General features: G+C 38.8%; 2 protein-coding genes across 7 annotated transcripts in view; both read right to left on the minus strand.

Moving 5' to 3' along the window:
• Nucleotides 1-1727: 1727 nt before the first annotated feature.
• Nucleotides 1728-6881, minus strand: LOC127512421 (uncharacterized). The gene has a single exon (XM_051893310.1). It carries the CDS (start codon nucleotides 5023-5025, stop codon nucleotides 4054-4056), a length of 972 nt encoding a protein of 323 aa, XP_051749270.1. The 5' UTR covers nucleotides 5026-6881; the 3' UTR covers nucleotides 1728-4053.
• Nucleotides 6882-7030: 149 nt separating this feature from the next.
• sh3glb2b (SH3-domain GRB2-like endophilin B2b) overlaps nucleotides 7031-18435 on the minus strand; it is a 42005-nt gene continuing 30600 nt past the window's right edge. For 2 of the 6 annotated variants that reach the window (XM_051893300.1, XM_051893297.1), the window contains 6 exons: nucleotides 15518-15541; nucleotides 12573-12662; nucleotides 11900-12000; nucleotides 11645-11659; nucleotides 11204-11450; nucleotides 7031-7890 (listed from right to left, as the gene is read on the minus strand). In XM_051893300.1, coding sequence (XP_051749260.1) covers nucleotides 7783-7890; nucleotides 11204-11450; nucleotides 11645-11659; nucleotides 11900-12000; nucleotides 12573-12662; nucleotides 15518-15541 — 585 coding nt within the window. In that variant the 3' untranslated portion in view covers nucleotides 7031-7782. The remainder of the gene's footprint in view (nucleotides 7891-11203; nucleotides 11451-11644; nucleotides 11660-11899; nucleotides 12001-12572; nucleotides 12663-15517; nucleotides 15542-18435) is intronic. The other 4 variants (XM_051893299.1, XM_051893302.1, XM_051893298.1 and 1 more) reach the window with 3 other exon arrangements.

Genomic DNA, 18435 nt, shown 5'->3' on the forward strand with positions numbered 1-18435 from the left:
ATTGCTTCCTGGGAATATACATAGCTTCTGCAGTTGCAGACTAATTGCAAGTTTTCCAATGTTATTTATGTGTAGCTCAGTGGAGTTTTTTTTTTTTTTCGTGACTCATAGGGCCCCACCACTCTATTATCTGAAACGTAGTTCAGTTCCTAGTGCTCACCAAATTATCCTGTGAATTGAATCAGTTTTCGTTAAATGAGATGGACATACAAAATGTGCAGGGCAGTGTATCTGTAGCAAGTTTTAAAGTAAATATTGTGTTCTTTTTTACAGATGTCTTTGGAGTCACATGGGGAGCCTTGTGTCACTGCTTATGCATGTAGTTGTGCAGCGGGCAAAGGGTTGTGTAACCATCTGTCAGCTCTGTTGTATCAAACAGCCCACTATGTGCAGCTTCATCTAAAGTCTGTCCCACCAACAGTGGCTTGCACAAGTGAACCACAGAGATGGCATCGTCCAAGGACACAGGTAAGTATAATATTTTCCAATCTTTTTTGCATTGGCAAAAATTCTTGCTTAACTCATTTTTGTTTATACTAAGGGCATCAGTCCAGAGGCAGTGAGTCAACTTATAGTCCAGAAACCAAGTTCTCTGAGGGAAGACAGGAGTAAAATCCACACTGTACAGGGCTTACACAGGTAATACACAACTCTTTATGAATACATACATATTTATCTATATTCTTCATATACAGACAGAAAACAGACACACACATACATAAATATAGATACATACATTACAGACAGAAGACAGACACACACATACATAAATATAGATGCATACATTACAGACAGAAGACAGACAGACACACATACATACACACTGACAGACACACAAAACATTTAGTTATTTCTTGTTGTTGCATATTTTATAGGTTAAGACTAATACTCATTAATTTCTACAGGTCCACTTCCAGATCCACACATCCTGGCTTCTGGAGCAAAACTGAACCAGATTCACCCAAAACCTTTAATGGCTCATATATTAGGAGGGATGTCAAAAATGGAGTTGGTCCACTCACAGTTTGGTCCTTTACCTTGTGGCAGTCCTCTTTCCTACCACTATCCACTCCCGGCTGCTGATCTTCCTGCTGTAGATTTCCCCAATCTGCCAGTGCCTGGTAGTCAGCTTAGTACGAATCTTAATTTTGTTCCCACTCACCGCCAGTCCTTTCATTTGCAGTCCATACAAGTGTCCCACATCTTATCTAGTCAGATTGAGCACGGTACTAGACTACAGTCAAAATGTGCTGCCTGGGCACAAGTACGTCAACCAAGAGTCACCGCAAGCAGGTTCAGGGAAGTTTGTCATGTGGTTGGAGAATCTGCTAGCCAGTCATTGGCAGCACACATACTAAAAGGCACAAGGCAGACAAGTGCTATGAAACGTGGACTTGAACTTGAGCCAGATATTTTGAAAAAATATTCTGAAACAAAGAGTGTTACCATTTTACCTTGCAGCTTTGTTGTTCACCCAGATGCACCACATCTTGGAGCCAGTCCAGATGGGAGAATATATGACCCATCTGAAATCTTCCCATTTGGTCTGGTGGAAGTGAAAAGCACCTCTGCTGAAAGTGTAGGTCAGGCTTCATTCATTAAAATCCAAAGGGGTCAAGCCAAGTTCAAAGAAACACACAATTATTATTGGCAGGTTCAAGGCCAGCTTGCAGTAATCGGTCTGCACTGGTGTGACTTTGTGACTGACACACAATCAGACATAACCATCCAGAGGATCTGGCAAGACAATGTCTTTATAGCATCCATGAAGGAGAAGTTGGACATTTATTACTATTATGTATATATGGACATGTATCTTTCCAGGGTTTAAACATTGCTGCATTTTATAGGGATAGTTTGCCCAAAAATGAAATTTCTGTCATTAATTACTCACCCTCATGACGTTCCACACCCGTAAGACCTCCGTTCATTGGAACACAAATTAAGATATTTTTGATGAAATCCAGAGATCTCTGACCCTACCATAGACAGCAAGAGACACTGTCAAGTTCAAAAAATATTGTAAAGACACTGTTAAAATAGTTTATGTGACATCATTGGGTTCAATTTTATGAAGCTACGAGAATACTTTTTGTGCAGAAAGAAAACAAAACGCACACACACACACTTACATACAACATGTGGAATTAATGACAGAATTTTCATTTTTGGGTGAACTATTCCTTTAACATTGTAACTACAGTATGTATAGAGTTAGTAATTATAAATTGTTTTACAACTGTATATTTGTAAACTGCTATTGTACTCCCACTGAACTTAGTAATTTGGTGTAATGGTGTATCATAGATTAATTTGACAATACTGTACAAATTTCCAATAATGAAATGTGTGAAATGTCTTCATTATTTTCAGTAAACTATGTGCAAATTTTTGTTTTATAAAGTAACAAATTTGCCTCTGAGAAAAGAGGGAAAATGAAGAGGATATATTGTAATTATTAAAATTTTCTAAAGAAATCATTCTTCAAAAGTAGATGTGAGGTAAAATAGCAATAACAGGTAACTGTAATAATAATAACAGCAACAACAAACTAAACAATGTAACAAATCAGAAATCATTTACTGCTCAAGAAACATTGGTCCCTGGTAATTGACTATAAAACAACAGTTATGCCAGATCTGATTAATTGTTCCTGACAAGCTGAGTGGTACAGCAGAATCCCAAATGTGGTTCTCTTTAACCCTTCGGATCACTCTTTCCACCAGAATTATGAGTCATGCAATGGTTTGTGTTTTTTCACAGTCTGTCTTGCTGAATTGCCGGTCAAGCTTGAAAGGTGGAATAACCAGCCTAGCACCAACACTGGTAAGCATGTCCTCAATTTTAAACCCTTTGTCTGCCATTACCTCATCTCCAGGTTCAAGCAGGTCCAAGATGCCAGACTTCCTTGTAATCTTTTTGTCAGAGATTGAGCCTGTGTACAGACGAGAGTTGAAGGTCACTGCACCACATGGAGCCACTCCAACCAGTCCTTTGAACGTTGTGGTGCTCTTGTAGTTGGAGAATATCTCTGAGTGGAGTGTCAGAGATGCGGGACTCTCACAGCGAATTTCTGTACAGTCCAGGATTACTCATACATTTGGACTGAATAACCTGAATTTCTCAGGCATGGAAGAGCTGATTTGTTTCCTTGACATCCAAATGGGTACTGAGCCTAAAACAAAGTACAAATAATTTGCCCAGGTGATGACTGTCCTGCTTACTGTGGCCATGCTTACACTAAAGATGTCAGCAATTACTCTTTCCCTAAGGCCACCAGCTACACGGCAGCAGTACATGAAGAGCTCATCCATGAGCTGGATTTTCCGTGCAGGACTTGGTGTTGGGGAAGCTTCTTGACCCATCCTCTGTGCTTTTGTCCAGCACACAAGGTTTGTGGGAGATGGACAAACAGACTCCCAGAAGATCTGAAACACTTCTTGTGAGGGAAACCTGGTGTAGTAGTGGATTGTGTGATCAGACACACAAAACCTACTAAAAGTAGTTGGTGTCTCCAGTGAAATTCTCTTTAGCCTAGCCTCCAGCTCTGCTATGTATTCCAAGGCTTCATCCAGTGCACCTACAAAATGACACACAAATTTAAAGGTTAAATAAAGAAATGAAAAGAAAAAAAAAACAAAAACATGAAACTACTCAAGTAACTTAATTATGTAGCACTTTATAAAATACTGTTTTTTTTCAAAGCACCGTTACAAGAATAAACAGTGAATTCAGAAATGCAAACACTTTAAATCTGTTGTAAAGCAGCTCTAAAAAACCAACAGTATATATAATGTGTACAGCAGTGTATATAATGTGTACAGTTGCAAAAACACAATAGTATTATATAATATAATACATTTAAAAAGTAATATAATAAGTATTTTATTGTCTTATTCTTCATTAGCATACAAATTCGCATAATATTTTTCAAGTTCATAATGATAACTGAATATTATACAATGTTTTCCAGGTGCAGGTTCTGACTCCTGAAGTACCCAAATATTTACGCTATTGTGTGAATATTTTGCATCTACACTTAAACTCAGATACTTACCGGGAGGGGGTGTGTGCCGCGTAGTCATGGTCCTTGATGCTAACTTCCAAACTAGTCGGGACATCCATAGTCTTTGGGGCACGCACATCTACTCCTTGTCGAGCGCTAGATCTCTCGTATGCAGACTGCTTTTGAGGTGGTACATAAAAATTGTTCCACTGAAAACGACCTACACGAACTACACCAACCTTCAGACGACAACTTCCCTGAATGTAGTCTGCAGTGGTGAAATGTTGACTACAGACTAACGTGCTGGCTCTGCGAATTACAAACGTTGGCCCTTCATCTCTTCTGATTGCACATACCCACTTTTTTCTTTGATGTGCATTTGATGGGAAGTCATGAAAACTTAAATAAGGTTGTTTTTGTTTTGAATTGCTACACTGAGGCACACAACAGAACGACTTGCTTCTGGACTTCACCATAGTTTTTACCGGAAATAAAATTACACAGCGGCGGTCATTACCGGAAGCAACTAAGCGGATTGTGTTCACCGACAATGTTTTCTGGAAGTATTCCTGAGCCCATGTTGTGATTTCCATTACAGTAGCATTCCTGCATGTGATGCAGTGCCGTCTAAGGGCCCAAAGATCACGGGCATCCAGTATGGTTTTCCGGCCTTGACCCTTACGCACAGAGATTGTTCCAGATTCTCTGAATCTTTGGATAATATTATGCACTGTAGATGATGATAACTTCAAACTCTTTGCAATTTTTCTCTGAGAAACTCCTTTCTGAAATTGCTCCACTATTTTTCGCCACAGCATTGGAGGAATTGGTGAACCTCTGCCCATCTTGACTTCTGAGAGACCCTGCCACTCTGAGAGGCTCTTTTTATACCCAATCATGTTGCCAATTGACCTAATAAGTTGCAAATTGGTCCTCCAGCTGTTCCTTATATGTACATTTAACTTTTCCGGCCTCTTATTGCTACCTGTCCCAACTTTTTTGGAATGTGTAGCTCTCATGAAATCTAAAATGAGCCAATATTTGGCATGACATTTCAAAATGTCTCACTTTCAACATTTGATATGTTATCTATATTCTATTGTGAATAAAATATAAGTTTATGAGATTTGTAAATTATTGCATTCCTTTTTTATTCGCAATTTGTACAGTGTCCCAACTTTTTTGGAATCGGGTTTGTAGATGAAGATCAGAATATACAGAAAGAAGGAACAAAATTAAGACATTTGCAGAATGAATTGAGAGACAGAAGAGAAGAAGCAGAAGAGCAAAGGAAAGCAAAGGGAAAAGCAAAGGGAAAAGCTAAACTATCAACGACTCAGTCCATTTTATACCATAAGCATAGGGAAATTTACATCCCACTCAAACTTATGTTTTGGTCTAATAAGAAATGGTCAAATGGATTTATGCATTATGTCATAGACTGGTCCGATGTCAAAAAAATAGATGAAAATAGATATAGGGGATGTTTTGACCCCCTTAAGGGAATTTTGCAGATCTTACATTATCACATGTCAGCAGAAATAGAAATGGACAAAGGTACATCGAGTTCAAATGAGCAACTAATTCCGAAAACATCGCTTCTGCAGTACTTGGCAGGTGTCCAATATCTAACCACAAACGTGTCAACGTGACCTGTCACATTGGAACACTTTGAAGAACAACTGAATATAGCAAGCATACATAGGCTACTCTAAATATAAAAGAATAATAACCATAAAGGGTACAATAGAAAGTAAATACTTGAGAATATGATGAGGATTAATATATGGAATAGGAGTAAATATATGAAATCAAAAGTAATATTGATAAATCATAAGCCATAAATGATTAACATGAAATACGAATAAAATGCATTAATATGAATATTGACCATTTTGAATCCACCATAAGGCGACCGTTATTTTAGAACGTTTGCCCTTATTGTTTCCATGGCGACGCGTCATGCGTGTCACATATGGTGAACACAGCCACAATAACACTGTATGACAGATGGATCGCTATTATTTTGTTTTTCCTTTTTTTCTTTAAAATATTCACGAAACTTGCTTACGATGTCATCAACTATCTGATATTCCGATTCTCAAATATGTGTAAGTGAGTGTGTCGTTTAAAAACCTTTAAAAATGATCTTTATCTTGAAGCTTCACTAGGTAGGCTTCTCTCTCGCGCGCGCTCTCTCACTCTCGCTCGCTTGAATTCATTCAAATAAATGTAATCTTACCTGCTACTTTATTTCACAGCAGAATTCTAAAACTAACGACTGTAGATAAAATAACAAACGCAAATTATCTTTATTTTCCGGTCTATATCCGTTCAGTCAGATTTCGCGCTGCAAAACATCCATGACACTGACAGCTGTTAACTTATCCATTCAGACGGGTAATCGTGGCCACCAGACGTGAAAATAATTTTAATAGCACGGCCATTTAAAACCCGAGGGTCTACCATGTGCATGTAAAACTATCAATGATCAATACTATCAATAGTATATAAAGAGATGTTGCAGGAGGCTCAAGGCGCGATTCTGTAGCCAGGTCAGCCCTTAATGCTGTGTGTCCTTCAGACACTCAGCATTATGTATCTTTCTGATGTCAGGTATTCATCTTTTACTATTTATTTCTGAGCATTTGATGTTTTGTATCGATTATCTTTGAATTGATTATGTAATTGGCATGATACATTTACCTGACTAATAAATTGTTACATTTGGTTTAATTCTGACTTTGAAATTATTGACTTCAGTAGATTACGATGTATCCGTTGTTACTGCAAATCTACGACCAGGGTTAAGTAGATACTAGATCTCGGATTGTATGGAGCATGGGGCCAACTTAAAGTAAAGTCAGTAAAGTAGTGGTGTAATGTTACATGCATGATGAAGGCTCCCGGTGCAAACTCTGTATTATTGGCAAACTCTAACAGAGTGAGAATTAAAAAAACAGACATTGTTTATAGCATCTCACCACTAAGTATTGGACACAACAACCCCCATTAGAGGACAACTTCTAGATCAAGACCCAGTAAAACTCTCTTTATTAGCTATTCAAATTGTATCCATTCAATATGCATTGCTTTTTGGAACAAGCACAGAACACAGAGACGAAGGTGGGAAGGTGCTGACTTAGCAGATGTGAATGTGAATAAGTACTAATGAGGGTAAAGAAATTCAATCTTTCGAATATGAACAAATCATTGTAAACCACATACTGTACATCAAAACCGCACCTAATACCTTTACAATCTTGTCAATCATTGACAAAACGCATATGCCTCTTTTGAAATCAAAAACACTGATATCAAACCAAGACCACCATATAAGCATATAAGCTTGATGAGCGAGACGACACGCAAAGCAGCAAAGCCTAGATGTTTAGTGTCTTCAAAACATGATCACACACACAAACTCACATCCAGCTCAAACACATAAGCTTTTCGATTTTGTTTTCTTCACGTGGAGGGTAAGAAAGACTTAATATAAATCTAGCAGTCACAAATAAAATAAGTTATTTTAAGAAATGCAGGATAGTGTTCAAATGAAACAATATACACATAGAACATAACTAAGGCCTAAAAAACAATAATACATATTTATGCACAGTAACATCAGAACAGACAGACCTAGAGGTAAATCTAGGCATTACAAAAAAAAAAAACTAAATAGAAAGAAACCAGGTAAATTCAGTGTTCAGGAGTGCTTGAGTATTTGTTCATGCATAATTAAGTGTGACTTTGTATTTGTGGAGAGGATGAGGTGTCTAGCTTAGGAGCTCCAGGTATGTGACAGGCACTTTGCCTTTCTGGTTGCCTCGCTCTCCAATAAGCCAGTCCGGGTCCATGCCAGGCACAGTGTACACTGTAATCAGCTACAGAAGAACAAAAAGAAAGAGAGAGAAAGAAAGAAAGAAAAATCAAGAAGACATTTTGCTGTAGACTGACTGTGTTGCAATGGGCACAGTCCTTCAAAAGCATTCAGACGTGTATTAACAGGTGGCGTCTTTTGGCAGCCTTGCATGAGGGAACAATTGAAATATTTAAAAAAAAAAAAAAAAATCTGTAAAAATTATGTTAAAAAAAGGGCAGCTGTGGTTGAAACGAACTTTGCTGCGAAAAATATTATTTTGGGAATATCAATGTTTTTTTCACCATAGAACTTGGCAAAGGTAGGTGGCGAAGACCAGCCGGCCACCACACAGATGTCACAGATGGACACTCCGCTAGACCATGCCCAGGAGGAAGCCATTCCCATGGTGGAGTGGGCTCACACTCCAATATAACAGTGCAAGCCCAAGGAGGCGTAAGCCAGCCCAATCGTGTCCACTATCCAATGGGATAGTCTTTGCTTTGTAATCAGCAACCCCTTAGTGCAGCCTCCGAAGCACACAAAAAGCTGCTCTGATTGCCAGAAATGGCTAGAGAGCTCAACATATACTCTGAGGGCCTGGACCGGGCAGATTATGTATAAAGACTGCTCATCCTCGTAAATGGGGAGAGCAAAGAAAGTAATGACCTGTGCTTTGAATGGAGTGGAGAGCACCTTATGTACATAACCTTGCATTGGCTTGAGAATGATCTTGCAGTCGCTTGGCCCAAAATAATGGCAGAATGCGCTCAATGAGAGCGCCTGCAGGTCACTCTTGTAGGAAGGACAAGATTGACGCAATGTTACAGGATAAGGGATCTACCTTCTGGACTGCACACCAGTCGGAAATGACAGACCACCTAAGGGTATAGAGGCATCGCCTAGTAGAAGGCATTCTGGTCTCTAAAATGGTGTTCATGACCCTCTGAGGAAGGCTCAAAGACTCCTGTCGAGAGGCCATAGATAGAGGCTCCACATCTCGGGTGGCGGGTGCCAAATCGTACCTTTCGCGTGGGAAAGGAGGTCCCTCCTGAGTGGAATTGGCCAAGGCACTGCCGACAGCAGCTGCACCATCTCAGAGAACCATGACTGGTTCTACCACAGCAGGGCCACTAGCAGGACAGAGCATCTGTCCTCCCTGATTTGTCTGATGAACTGGGGAAGCAGAGTTCCCAGAGGGAAGACATACAGACTGAATGGCCGTCTCATCAGTGTGCGATTCAGATGCCTCAGATTGAGGATGGGCCTGAGGTCACCATCCTTTTGTGGAACGAGGAAGTAGTGGCTGTAAAACCCTGACTCGTCAAGGGCCACCAGAACTATTTCTATGGCGCCCTTCGCTAGTAAGCTCTCTACTTCAGATCAAAGAACATGAACCGGACCAAAGTTTGGACAAAGTTCCTGAAACAGGGGGTGGGTGGGGATGTCCGTGAACGAAATGGAGCAAGTAACCTCATTTGATCGTTTTTTGAAGACCCATTTTGACATACCTGGAACAGCCCCCCACGGCTTTGGGTGACAAGGGGCTTGAGCACAATGGGCAGCAGGTCACCACACTGGGGTGGGGGATCGTGTCATTGGCAAATTCCTCCTCGGAAAAGGGACCAAACCACTCGCACCAGAAGAGGGCACTGGTCATTGCAGGAGAAGAGCACCGGGGAATCCCCTCGCTGTGGGGCAGTTGATGCACACGGGATCTGGCTTTCCACTGCATGGTACGGCTCAGTACGGCTCGCTTTGGCACTTTTCCACTGCATGCAACAGCTTGGTACAGCTCACTTTTTTGATGCTTTTCCACTGCATGGAGCCGAGCCAACCTGAGCTGTGCAGAGTCATACCACACAGTCGAAAAGGGCCATTAGTTCCGTCTGCTCAGCCCCGCGACTCTGCTGTTAACTCCTTAAGCTCCTGAGAGGACGAGAACAGCGAAGCACGAGGGATGGAGTCCTAATGCTCTCACAGTGAGAGCAATCTGTCTCGATGAGCGTGGCTCCAGCATGGTACGGAATTTTGAAACAAGTGCTGCTGAAAATATGCTCTTTTAGAGTGAAATCAGTCTCGCCGGATAGCTGCAGAGGAGAAGCGCCATTCTTAGCTGTGATTGCAGTCAGCGCTGTTAATCTGCTGCTGGTGAACAGGAAGGTTTCTTTTTCGGAGTCAGAAAGGAGATGATTTTTGCGCTGAAGGAGAAAGATTCTGACAATATGGCATTCAGTGCGACTTATATATGGAGGCAGCGCCACCATTTTGGTGGGCTGAAACGCCATTTGTCTGTGCAAGTGCACAGACTTGATTCAATCAGGCTTCAGTATTTCGGAGAAAAGGAGTTTCCCCCATAGTGTCAGCAACTGACGAAATGCAAGCAAACCGTATCAAAAGGGAACTTACTATTAACCAATTAAAAGGTTTTTACAGTAGCATTTTTTGTATCTTACCATTAAAAATCACGATCATTTTTAAAGGATTAATTCACTTTTAAATAATCTTTTGCTGATAATTTACTCACCCCCATGTCATCCAAGATGTCCATGTCTTTCTTTCTTCAGTCGAAAAAAAAAAATTAAGGTTTTTGATGAAAACATTCCAGGATTTTTCTCCATATAATGGACTTCAATGGACACCAAACGGTTCAAGGTCCAAATAACAGTTTCAGTGCAGCTTCAAAGGGCTTTAAACGATACCAGACGAGGAATAAGGGTCTTATCTAGCGAAACGATTGGTCATTTTCGAAAAAAATACAACTGTATATGCTTTATATAAACAAACGTTCGCCTTCTAAGTGCCTCCGCCAAAACCGCATTTCTGTATTCTCCAAAAAGCTTATGCTTTATGTCCTACGCCTTCCCTATTCAACTTACGGAAAAATGTAACTGCCGCTGCGTTCGTTCCATAAGTTGAATAGGGAAGGCGTAGGACATACAGCATAAGCTTTTTTTGACAGATCGTTTCGTTAGATAAGACCCTTATTCATCGTCTGGTATCGCTTAAAGCCCTTTGAAGCTGCACTGAAACTGTCATTTGGACCTTGAACCGTTTGGTGTCCATTGAAGTCCATTATATGGAGAAAAATCCTGGAATGTTTTCATCAAAAACCGTAATTTTTTTTCGACTGAAGAAAGAAAGACAAGGACATCTTGGATGACATGGGGGTGAGTAAATTTTATTAATATTTTAATTTATTTAAAATAGCTACACAGATTCCATTAAAACACTAATTCTCACTACAGTACATACAAAACTTACTAAAATCACTCATACTGATATAATGAATATTACTAACTGTTAAGGAGGGAAAACAGATTTTGATCATGCTCTACCTCATCAGCGAGAAGGGAAAGTTCACTTGTATCTGCAGCATCATAGTCATACAGCACTTTGGCCTTGCGAGTACCAGTGGCGGGAGGCTTCACCTCCTCAATCTTCAGTGTGCTGGGCTCAAGGGCATTGGAGGGGTTTGGGGGACGACTAGGTGAAGAAGCCCCAGGTAGAGTGGCAGTGGAAAGGGGAGAAGGGCCTGTCGACACCCCTGATGTGGAGGCGTTCACAGCAAAGGCATTAGGGAACCTAGAAGCACAGATTCAAAATTAAACAGATTTAATTTAGGCTTTTACTTGCATATAAACACACATACATAGAGTGTATCACATATGGTAAATATGGAAGCTCATATGCGTGTCACGCGTTTCTGGGTGAACTATCCCTTTAAATTTAGTCTGTAATGCTCTTCCTTTTTCAGCGTGATGGAAAAAGTTACTCACGTATCTCCATTTGCGCTGAGAACAGAGGAAAGAAAAAGGAGAAAAAAAACAGTTGATCTCAAGAAGTCTTGTGATTTTCTTTACTAGAATCCTGTTGCTATAAAGGGAATGTCTGGGAGAAACCCCTTGTTACTAATAACTGGTTGTGTCACATCTGTCTATATCAAGAATAGACTAATGTGAACTAAAGTAAACCACCAAATTTTTGTTTATGGGCAGCTTTTGCAGTTTGCAGTGATTAACTGAAGTTCTCACCTGCTCAGCTCTTTCTGAAGGTCCTGCATGTGCTTGTGACACTGTGTGTAATAGGCAGCCTGGGCCTCCACAAATTCATGCAGACAACGCAAGTGGTTCACCTGCAATAGAAAAATCTATTTGAAATAGTGACTTTTCTTATGTCCTTATTTGAAAAACACATACACTACCATTTAAATGTTTGGGGTAAGATGTGTTTGAAAAAAGTCTCTTATGCTCACCAAGGTAATATAGTAATATTGTGAAATATTATTATAATGTAAAATAACTATTTACTATTTGAATATATTTTAAAATGTAACTAAAACACATTTTATTAAATCATTCTAAAATGCTAATTTGGTGCTCAAGAAACATTTATTATCAATGTTCATGACATCTGTGCTTCTTAATAGTTTTGTGGAAACTCCAATACATTTTTTCAGTATTCTTTGATGAATAGAAAGTTCAAAAGAACAGCATTTATTTGAAATCTATAGTAACATTTTGTCTTCACTCTCACTTTCGATCAATTAAATGCATCCATGCTGAATAAGTTTTTTTTTTTTTTTTTTTTTTTAAAAAGACCCCAAACATTTGAATAGTGTTAACTTCAAATGATGCCACTGCAATGCATTCTGTTTGCGTAATGTCCAAAATGAACAGTTAGAATGTTAGGACTGCAGGTACTCACATGTGTGCTGCTGATGCCCTCCAACAGGAGGCGTGTCACCTCTGCCTGCCTGTCAAACTCAGTCTGAGCCACACGCAGCTCATGCTCTGCCTGGTGGAGACACACACACACACACACACACACACACACACACACACACACACAAACATACATAAAAAGGTTGTTTGTTGTTGTTTTATAGGAAAAAATTACTCAGCAACACAATGTTTTGATTTGATATTATTTAATCTTATTATGAATTTTTTGCCAGTTTTTGAAAGAGACAGTTGAAAGAGGACAGGAAATCATGGTGAGACAGAGGGGAAACAGAATGAGCACACAACAGACCTCTGAACCACAACCCACATCCCTCACATGACCCACATGGCTCAACATCTGCTCTCACCATGTATTCTAACCACTCAGCACTCCCCCACTTAACACCATTCATGAATTGTTGGTGATTGTAATGCAATTAGAAAGAACATGAAACATGCACCTAGTACAAATTACACTAGTGACTAGTATAACTAGTCACTGAAAAACACCAGAACTGTTTATAGCAAATTAGCTTTATCTATCTATCATACAGTATGATGGTCAGACAAATACTGTAATTTCTCTGTTTCATGTAATGTCATTTGTAAAATCCCATTTACAATAAAGATGACATGAAAGCAACATTTCTTGGGAAAAAGTGTCTGAATTCTGCAGCTGCTGTAACAAAAAGGTCTCTTTTGGCTAAAGATAGTATAACCCGTGTTGGGGGTAACACATTACAAGTAACTTGAGTTATGTAATCAGATTACTTTTTCAAGTAATTGGTAAAGTAACATTACTTTTTCAATTTACAACAAAATATCTAAGTTACTTTTTCACATTTATTGACTGATGGCTCTCCTGTCCTCATATTGAGAGAAATAAATTGCAGAGGTGTTGTGTGCGCTTTGTAAACATGAAGGTTATTGTAGTTCTAGACTAAATGTGAACATGCATTTACTCATCTCACTTGCACGAAAACATTCAGTATTCCACAAAATGAATAAAAACAGTAAAATGCAATCTCAGAATTTTACGCAAGCATGTAATTATTAACCAATGTCTTTGCTGCTGACCTTCTATGATCTAATTCAACCATACTAGTAAGTAACTAAAAATTACTTCAGATTAGATTTAGAAATAAGAATGTTGAACTTCCTTCTCCTCCAGTATCCTATTCTTCTTTAATCCAGAATGGCAGCACAGCTGAAAGGTTTGTTTGAGCTGCGCCCTCTACTGTACAGGCGTAAATATGCATTTAATTCAGCCTGAGGCTTATTCGTTTAACTTTTGGTGTGAAAGGGCCTTAATATTTGTCAAAAATTGAACTTTTTTGTTGTTATTAAAAAACAAACAAGCAAGCCCAGTCCAGGTGAGAAAAGTAACGCAAAAGTAATGTAATGTGTTACTTTTCATAAAAATTAAGTAACGCAATATTGCAATGAACTAAAAAGTAATTTTCCCCAACACTGAGTATAACAAATACAAATGTATCCACTCATAATTATAAATCATGATCATGTTGCCTTATATATCTGGACAGATATTATGATGTCAAAGCAAGATACATGTGTAGCACCTTCGTAAGACCATTCATTTTCGGAACACAAATTAAGATATTTTTGATAAAATCCGATGGCTCAAAGCTTTACGAATCTTTTGTTTCAAATCAGTGATTCGGATCACATATCAAACTGCCAAAGTTACGTGAATTATTGAAATTTCGAAACAGTAGGGGTGTAATGGTATGCGTATTCGTAACAAACGTTTCACAGGGCAAATTCCAAATGGAAGTGATCACCCCTATGTGAGCAGGGCACGCGCGTGCCGTATGTAGCCGTTTGGAATGCACTTGGCAAAGGGAGCGGCATAATTTCCGCATTATCTTCAGCTGGGATGTTCCCGTGAAAACGCAGCGCCGGCATAAATAAATATACAATTTATATTTTTAAAAGTTTTATATATATTACTTTTTTATTTATTATATAGCATATTTTAAAATATAAAATTTTGCCGTTAAAACAGCGACATCTGCTGACGGACACTGTGCTGCGTCTTCACGGGAACATCCCAGCTGAAGATAATGAGGAAACTATGCCGCTCCCTTTGCCAAGTGCATTCCAAACAGCTACATACGGCACACGCGTGCCCTGCTCACATAGGGATGATCACATAGGGCATAGGGATGATCACTTCCATTTAGAATTTACCTCGTGAAATGTTCGGTACAAATACGTGTACCGTTACACCCCTACGAAACAGGTATGACGTAATGAAGCCTCGTTTACTGAAATCACGTGACTTTGGTGCTCCGAACCACTGATCCGAAACAAAAGATTCGTAAAGCTTTGAAGCTTCATGAAGCAGTGTTTTGAAATCGGCCATCACTAGATATTGTTGAAAAGTCGTTATTTAGTTTTTTTGGTGCACAAAAAGTATTCTTGTCACTTTATAATATTAAGGTTAAACTACTGTAGTCACATGAACTGTTTTAAATATGTCTTTAGTAGCTTTCTGGGCATTTGAAAGCGTTAATTGTCTTGCTGGCAATGGAGGCCTCACTAAACCATCGGATTTCATTAAAAATATCTTAATTTGTGTTCTGAAGATGAACGAAGGTCTTACGGGTATAGAACGACATGAGAGTGAGTAATTAATGACAGAATTTTCATTTTTGGGTGAACTAACCCTTTAAGATTTGCTGAAATCTGTATTGATTGTTAGGAAGTCTGATTTTCTTCTTAAAGACTGACAGATGTATAGATTTGTGTACAGTTGTAAATATAAGCAGAAGACTATCATTATACACGTATACGAACATTTATTACAGAAATGAATACACAGTGATTTAATTGCTCCCTGAGAACTCAAGCGAACAAAGACATGTCTGAAAACATACAATCAGACAGATCTTGCCGAATACTCACTTTATCAACTTCCTCACTCCAGAGCTGGAACATGCAGCATAACAACAAGAAAAGAACAGTGAACATACCAGAAACACTTTCTTTACATATACAGACCCACGGGGATAAATATCGACTAAAATTCATTTGTTAAATTTAAGTAACATCAAAAAATGTTGTACTGTTAAGCTTCATATGATCTTGAGATTGGAAGAGACATTCTAATGTAATCAGACACATCAGACACATTTTTAAATAAAAGTGAAAGAATAAAAGCAAGGTTTTCCCCTCCTGCTTTCCACTGTAAATTTTCATCGCAGGGAATTTTTTTTTGTTTTGACTTCTGCAATAACATGACATCAGTATGATTTCAAAGCACCAAATGCAAGATATATTACAGGAGCAGTCAAAAGTTTGGACATACTTGAAAAAGAATTGCTTTTTAAATATTTGCTGAAACAATATATATATATATATTGTAAATATATATATATATACACACACACACACACCAGCCACTTTATTAGGTAGACCTTGCTAGTACTGGGTTAGACCCCCTTTTGCTTTCAAAACTGCCTTAGTTCTTTGTGGCATAGATTCAACAAGGTGCTGGAAACATTCCTCATTACACAGTTGATGCAGATTTGTCAGTTGCACATCCATGATTCCACCACATCCCAAGGGTGCTCTATTGCGATCTGGTGAGTGTGGAGGCCATTTAAATCTTTAATTTGAATATAGTGAACACATTGTCATGTTCAAGAACCAGTATGAGATGATTTGAGCTTTGTGACATGGCACGTTATCTTGCTGGAAGTAGCCATCAGAAGATGGGTCCACTGTAGTCATAAAGGGATGGAAATGGTCAGCAACAATACTCAGGCAGGCTGTGGCTTTAAACGATGCTCAAAGAGCCCTAAAGTGTGCCAAGACAACATCCCTCACACCATTACAGCACCTCCACCAGCCAGAACTGTTGATACAAGGCAGGATGGATCCATGCTTTCATGTTGTTTACGCCAAATTCTGACCCTACCATCTGAATATCGCAGTAGAAATCGAGACTCATCAGACCAGCCAATGTTTTTTCCATTTTTCTATTGTCCAACGTTGGTGAGCCTGTGCAAACTGTCGCTTCAGTTTCCTGTTCTTAGCTGACAGGACTGGCACCCGGTGTGGTCTTCTGCTGCTTTAGCCCGTCTGCTTCAATGTTCACCGTGTTGTGTGTTCAGAGACGCTCTTCTGCATATCTCAGTTGTGACAAGAGTTTATTTGAGTTACTGTTGCCTTTCTATCAGCTCAAACCAGTCTGGCCATTCTCCTCTAACCTTTGGCATTAACAAGGCATTTTCAACCACAGAACTGCCACTCACCGGATATTTTCTCATTTTTCGTACCATTCTCTGTAAACCCTGGAGATAGTTGTGCATGAAAATCCCTATAGATCAGCAGTTTATGAAATACTCAGAGCAGCCCGTCGGGCACCAACATGCCACATCCAAAGTCATTTAAACCACCCTTCTTACCCATTCTGATGCCCAGTTTGAACATCAGCAGATCATCTTGATCATGTCTACATGCCTAAATGCATGGAGTTGCTGCCATGTGATTGGCTGATTTGTGTTAATAAGCAGTTGAACAGGTGTACCTAATAAACTGGCTGGTGAGTGTGTTTATGTATATATACACATTATATATATGTACATACACAGTGGGGTCAGTAAGATATACTGTGTGTGTGTATAATATATATATATATATATATATATATATATAAAATCAATTGATAACTGAAACGCAAGATGGTGAAAGCTGTGTTACCCAGATGAGTAGACTGATAAAGAGTTGGCATGGATGATGGGGATGAGACTGCTAGATACCACAACTGACCAATCAGAATTGAGCATTCCAGAGAGTTGCACGCATATTATATATATATATATATATATATATATATATATATATATATATATATATATATATATAGCTTGTATATAGCCTGTTAACTGTCATTCTCCTGGTAGAGAGACAATTAGCACACTTTTATTGCCTTTTTTCCCCTATTACATATTTTAGAAATCATCACAAATTAGGCATCATTAGAAAGCATAAACACTCAAAATTTGCCTTCTTTGTATTTACAGGGTCAAGCCTTGTCTAAGCATTCACGAATTACAACCATTTAAAGTTCAGATCTATGCTCAAAAAAGGGGGTGACAGTTAACAGGTTAATGACTTCCCACATTTAAGAATATTTGTACAGACTGAGTAGCTGTGTCCAAACTTTTGAACTGTAATGTATATAACATATCTAAAAAGACACACATAGACTACAAACCACTATTATGTTTTACTAGGAGTAATCAACTGAATACACATGTATTGCATCTGCTGTTGCCAAAACATTAATCAGACACACAGGGTAAGGCACATAGACACAACACTGTAAGACGGAAGAGAAATAAGACAATGTTACTGGGGTAAACGCACAACACTGACAGAGTAAAAAGCAGGACTAGTTTTTAAACAATGGGTCAAGATCTCAGACAAGTATTGAAAGGATATGCTACCATCACTGAGCTGTGCTAATGAGACAAAGACACACAATAAATATTGCATGTCTAAGTACACTACTCTACAGTGGGTTTAAATTAAGGCTTCACTTCAGATTCAAGTTCATACAACCTTTTCTCTGTCACTCAGATATGAATCACCAACTTCACTATCCCACTGTGTGGAATGAAAAAGTAAGACGATGGAACGATGGAAAAGTTTCAGTGAGGCCTTTTTCTCATTATCACCTGCACATTTCAACCATCTAAGATTTCATGTAAATGGCAAAAGGGTATATAATGATCCTATAGATAAAGTTGTTAGGTGTAAAAAGGGAGACTTATTATTACTTAATTTGTATTTAAGCCAATTTTTTTTTTTTATCA

Source organism: Ctenopharyngodon idella, chromosome 5 (assembly GCF_019924925.1).
Source record: "Ctenopharyngodon idella isolate HZGC_01 chromosome 5, HZGC01, whole genome shotgun sequence".
Classification (NCBI taxonomy): Eukaryota; Metazoa; Chordata; class Actinopteri; order Cypriniformes; family Xenocyprididae; genus Ctenopharyngodon; species Ctenopharyngodon idella.